At 36.0% G+C, this 5,701-nt stretch overlaps 1 protein-coding gene and 1 long non-coding RNA gene across 2 annotated transcripts in view; one reads left to right on the forward strand and one right to left on the reverse strand.

Moving 5' to 3' along the window:
* The window catches only part of LOC128247813 (uncharacterized), a 114,154-nt gene that overhangs the window by 39,082 nt on the left and 69,371 nt on the right, over nt 1-5,701 (forward strand). The gene's annotated exons all lie outside the window — the stretch shown is intronic.
* The window catches only part of LOC106879687 (uncharacterized), an 85,692-nt gene continuing 80,895 nt past the window's right edge, over nt 905-5,701 (reverse strand). The window contains exons 3-4 of the mRNA XM_014929364.2: nt 2,946-3,089; nt 905-1,363 (exon numbers count right to left, since the gene is read on the reverse strand). Coding sequence (XP_014784850.1) covers nt 1,164-1,363; nt 2,946-3,089 — 344 coding nt within the window. The 3' untranslated portion in view covers nt 905-1,163. The remainder of the gene's footprint in view (nt 1,364-2,945; nt 3,090-5,701) is intronic.

Raw genomic sequence — 5,701 nt, forward strand, 5'->3', positions numbered from 1 at the left:
TATATATATAATATATATATAATATATATATAATATATATATAATATATATATAATATATATATAATATATATATAATATATATATAATATATATATAATATATATATAATATATATAATATATATAATATATATAATATATATAATATATATAATATATATAATATATATAATATATATAATATATACAATATATACATATATATATAATATACATGCATACACACACATGTATACATACACACACACATGTAAAAGTACATCTATGTAGATTAACACATACACGTTTGGATGTGCAAACCTAAGTGGGTGGAGAGGCAAAAGAACTCAATACATACAGTCAAGCATATTCATTTGAAATTGATGATTCACAGCCATTGCTAGAAAGAGTTCCACACAATTTGCAATCCTTTTTATTGCTCAAAAGATTTCACAAACAAATGAGAATTCTACGTTGCAACAGCAAACACTCAATTTCGAACAAATATATACACACAAACATACATACATACATACATACATACATACATACATACATGTGTGTGCATAACTCATATATACAGATCTCTATAAACCATGTCTACATACATCCGCATACATACGTACATCTCTTGATATATAAAAGCCATATTAAGCTATATATATGTAAGCTGAATTCTTGGGCTGTCAACCACTGAAATGTAGAGGTCTACAAGGCTGTACAATTCTTTGCAATGTTGAAACAATCAAGTTACCACAAAAAAAATTCACGTTATATGACTGAGCTTTTTCGGATGCATATTTTTGTTTGTTTTTCTTTGAGTAGGCTTCAATAAGCCCAAAGTTGGTAGCAACGACTTTCTGACACCTGCTGATGAGGCTAGATTAAGTATCAGAGACATGGTACTTTCATGTATTTCAACAAAAAAATATATAAGTACAGAACAGAAGTGTTATGATGGTCCAAAAATGGCAGCAGGCACATATACTGCGGTTACCAAGGAGAGTTCAAGATGGATAAGAGAATAGAAAACAGAAGATAAGGATGTAGGGTAGAATTCTCACGACCAAAAAAGGTCAATAGCAGATATCAGACTGGTACTGGTGATATAAATGCTAGACAGTTTGTAGTTGATGGTTAAAATTTGTACCAAATCAGTCCTGCTTCGTTCAAATTGGAGTCTTTAGATTGCGTTTGATGAATCGGCACAACTGACTCCACAATAAAGCAAACTACTGAGGAGTGACATAGCAGTGGCACCGACTGCAAGCCAGAAGCTCCATCCGAAAGTGCTATTGAACATGTTGTCTTTGGTTAGTGACACTTCGTACTGTGTGTGACACATGGCACCAAATGTACAAACAGCAGATAACAGGATCAAGACTGAAAAAGCAAACAGAAAAGAAGTTATTAATTAATTAAAAGGAAAAGAAGTTATTAATTGTTAGGGGAAATATTATCAGATTAAAGTGGATTAATACTTCAGCATTCAGTATCCTCATCGTCATTCAATGTCTGTTTTCCATGCTGGCATGGATTGGATGAGCTGACCAGCTGCACCAGGTTCCAGTCTGGAAGCCTTTTTCGTAATGCCAACCACTTTACAGTGTGTGCTGGGTGCTGTTAACGTGACACTACATGAGCATGTTCACATGGCACCAGCACGAGTGCCTCTTATGTGGCACTGGCACACCACTCTCGCAGACCAATCCTCTTTTATTCCCATTGTCATGAATAAATCATGCACCATCTCAATAGCTGCAAGATTTCAATGATGTGTTGCTTGTCTTTAGAATGGCATTGTAAGGCAAGTACAAGAGGCTGGACCTGATCAGTTTTATACAAAACAAGTAGAATATTTATTTGAATCAGATCTCGATGGAATTATAAATTGAAGCTGTTCCTTGGTTAGCACACCTGCAAATATCAGCTGAAAGGTTATATATAACTATTTGGTTTACCTGAAAGAAAACAGTTGATACAAACTGAAATTCTAATGGCTGAGAAATTATTTGCAGAGTGTAATACGTCCAATGAAAGCACAGAATTTATAGTATTACATTTCATTGTTTAGTTACACTTGTTTTGACACTAAATGGCACATACATTTCATGATGCCGAGTTAAACTGTTATTAAAAACATATATAACTCTGGCAAAGTTAAAGAATACACACACCCAGTGATTAGGGTTAGGGTTACGCCGAAAACAGGTGGTGTGCATATTCTTTACTGTCACCATAACTCCTACATAGAAACATTATATGTTGGTGTTTGTCCTCCACCACTACCACTTGACAACTGGTGTTGGTGTGTTTACATCCCCGTAATTTAGTGGTTCCATAAAAGAAATTGACAGAATAAGCACCAGGCTTTCTTAGAAAGAAAAAAAAAAAGCAAGTACTGGGGTCAATTCATTTGACTAAAACTAAAAAACTGAAGATGGTGCTCCAGGAAACAAGTAAAATAAGGCATGTATATGAATATACATATGTATGTATATACGTATGTAGTTTATAGATTAGAGACAGTTATTCGTAGTGCTCAAGAGATTTGAACTTGGGCAGGTAGAGGAGTAAATGCAAGGACAAGCAAGTTAGACAAATCAATAAACAAAAAAAATATGTATGCATATAAAACAGTTCGACTTAGAATATAAATTGATATCAGAAATCAAAGGGGATTGGTAAAAATTTTACGAGGCCAGCTGTTTCTGGGGGCTTGGTGGTTCAAAATAATGGTTGTAACTAGATTCCATCGTTGGATAACACCAGCTTCCTTCTTCAGGAAAGAATTTTACATTTGAGGTGTTGAAAGAATGGAGTTTAAAAATGGAATACGTATGTATGTATGTATGTATGTATAATGAAAAATGCTTAAGAGTAAGACAAGCACACAACACATTTAGGTGGGTGTATGTGTGTACATAAACAGATGACTGAAGGATAGAATATAAGATATACTTACAGCAGAAGTTCATGAGTCCACTGGCAACTCGGTGTAAGCTACAGCTCTTGCAGAAGCAGCAGAGGGAACTGAGTGCTATGATCAGAGCCAAGAGACTGAGGAATGCTCCAAGAGCCATCAATGCTTGAACAGCCTTGAACCAAACTGAAAAGAGAAAGGAAAATATATATATATATTACACAGATTAAAAATGATATCAGCAATTAAAGAGGTTCAGTAAAAGTTTTATGAGACCAACAGCTGTTTCTGGGTGCTTGGTGGTCCAAAATAATTATTGTAACTTGATTCCAGGCACAGGAGTGGCTTACCAACCACATGGTTTTTGGTTGAGTCTCACTGCGTGGCAGCTTGGACAAGTGTCTTTGTTAAAGGGAAGCCCATCGTATATATATATATATATATATATATATGTATGTATGTTTGCTCACCATCGCCTGACAACCAATTTTGGTGTGTTTATGTCCCCTGTAACTTATCAGTTTGGCAAAAGAGACCGACTTACTAAGCTTTAATAAGTTCTGGGGTTGATTTGTTCAAATAAAGGTGGTGCTCCAGCATGGCCACAGTCAAATTTATCGACTCTGAAAAGATGAAAGGCAAAGTCGACCTCGGTGGAATTTGAACTCAGAACATGATGGATGAAATACCACTAAGCATTCCGCCCAGCATACTAACAATTCTGCCAGCTTGCTTTGGCACAAAGCCACCAATTTCAGGGGAGGGGCCAATAATAATAATAATAATGAAATGATATTGTATACAGTGCTTTGGGGCATGAAAACTATTTTCTCAATCAGAATAGACCTGGGGTTCACCACCACCAACAACAACAAAAGAAAAAAAGAAAACACAAGCTAATATTCAGATATAATTCTTTCAGATTGTTTTGTAATCATTTAAGCTAATGACAGGAAACTGATATCAGATCAGTGCTAAAATAAGAAAGAAGTATGTGTTAGAATGTGAGAACAGAAGGCAGAGAGAAAGAGAGAATAAATAATAATAATAATAAAAGGTGGTTGAATACCTCTTCAACAGTTTGGAATATAAACAAATAAATACCACAACCAAGGGGGTATGACGATGGTGGGGGCAGGATATGACAGCCACTAAACTCATTGCAACAATATCTTGCCAAATGCAAACATCCATCAAATATAGTTTCATAATAGCAACAGTTTGCCTCCCATCATCACCATGGCAACAGTTTGTCTGCCACTATGACATAACAACAGAGATCACACCCATCATTATGAGAATATCTCAGCTATTTCATATTTAAATAGCACAGCCTCGAGGCCCGACTAAAGACTAGTGAGTGGATTTGGTAGATGGAAACTGAAAGAAGCGCATCACACACACACACATACACACCTGGGTGTCTTTTTGCCTGTGTTTGTCCCCCACCATCATTGAGCAATTAGTATTGGTGTATTTACACCCCTGTAAGCTAGCAGTCCAGCAAAAGAGACCAATAAAATAAGTACTAGGATTATAAGCAAAAAGAGTTGTGGGGTCAATACATTTGACTAAAAATGCTTCGAGGCAGTGCCCCAGCATGGCCAAAGGCTAATGACTGAAACAAGTAAGAAAAAAAAAAGATACTGTTTGAATAAAATGGTCGACTAAAACACGCAATCATGACTGACAGATTTAAAAAGAAAAAAAAAAAACTTTCTACAGAGAATAACCATCTAATTACACAGACTTGATAAATTTTAATTTCCAGAGCTTAATGAACAAAAACCATGAGAATATATTTAGAGAGTAAGCTGAAAATCTTGTCTCCTACTACAGCTGCAGTTTACTTATCAAGAAAAATATACATATTTGTACTCCACCCTCCTTATGTATGGACAAAGGCCAACTAAAACAACGCAAAGAATTTAAACGGGAATAAATTCTGCAGAACACCTCTGTGCAGAAAAACATCTTTGTTCAGTGTGACCCAAGATGCATCTTTGATTACCATGAGTCAGTTATTAGAATGCTAGAGAGAATTAATATCATGGAGCATTCTCACAGTGTTCCAAGTTCAAATCTCACTGGGGTCAACTTTTAAGGTTGGGGGGGGAAGAGTTCCAATCTTAGGTGCAGGAGTGAGTGTAAAATAAGAAGTTTGCTACCCAACCACATGGTTCAGAGTTCAGTCTCACTGTAGCATTTTAAGCAAGTGTCTTCTACTATGGCCTCGGGGCTGACCAAAGCCTTGTGAATGGATTTGGTAGACAGAAACTGAAAGAAGCCTGTTGTATATATATATATATATATATATCTATGCATGTCTTTGTGTCTGTGTTCGTCCACCGCCACTGTTTGACAACTAGGTGTTGGTTTGCTTGTGTCTCTATAACTCAGTAGTACATACAAAGATTCACCATATACATATAATTTCTCCCATCACGAATGACCATGGGATTGCACCTAGTTCCTGTCCGAAACACAAGTCCAGGCAAGGTTGTTTTACGGAAGACCAGGAGTCGCCCATGCATACCAGCCTCCCCTCTCCACGCCACCTATGTTATCCAAGGGAAGAGACAAATGCCGTTACAGCTTGGCACCAGAGACATCGCAGTTCATTCCTATAGCTGAATGAATTTAAGCAATGTGAATAAAGCATCTTGCTGAAGAACACAACAAATAGATTGGTCCAGGAATTGAACTCACTACCTCATGATTGTGATCCCGACACTCTAACCAGTGTCATGCAACTTCATATATATATATATATATATATATATATATATATATATATA

Source organism: Octopus bimaculoides, chromosome 5, assembly GCF_001194135.2.
Source record: "Octopus bimaculoides isolate UCB-OBI-ISO-001 chromosome 5, ASM119413v2, whole genome shotgun sequence".
Taxonomy (NCBI): Eukaryota; Metazoa; Mollusca; class Cephalopoda; order Octopoda; family Octopodidae; genus Octopus; species Octopus bimaculoides.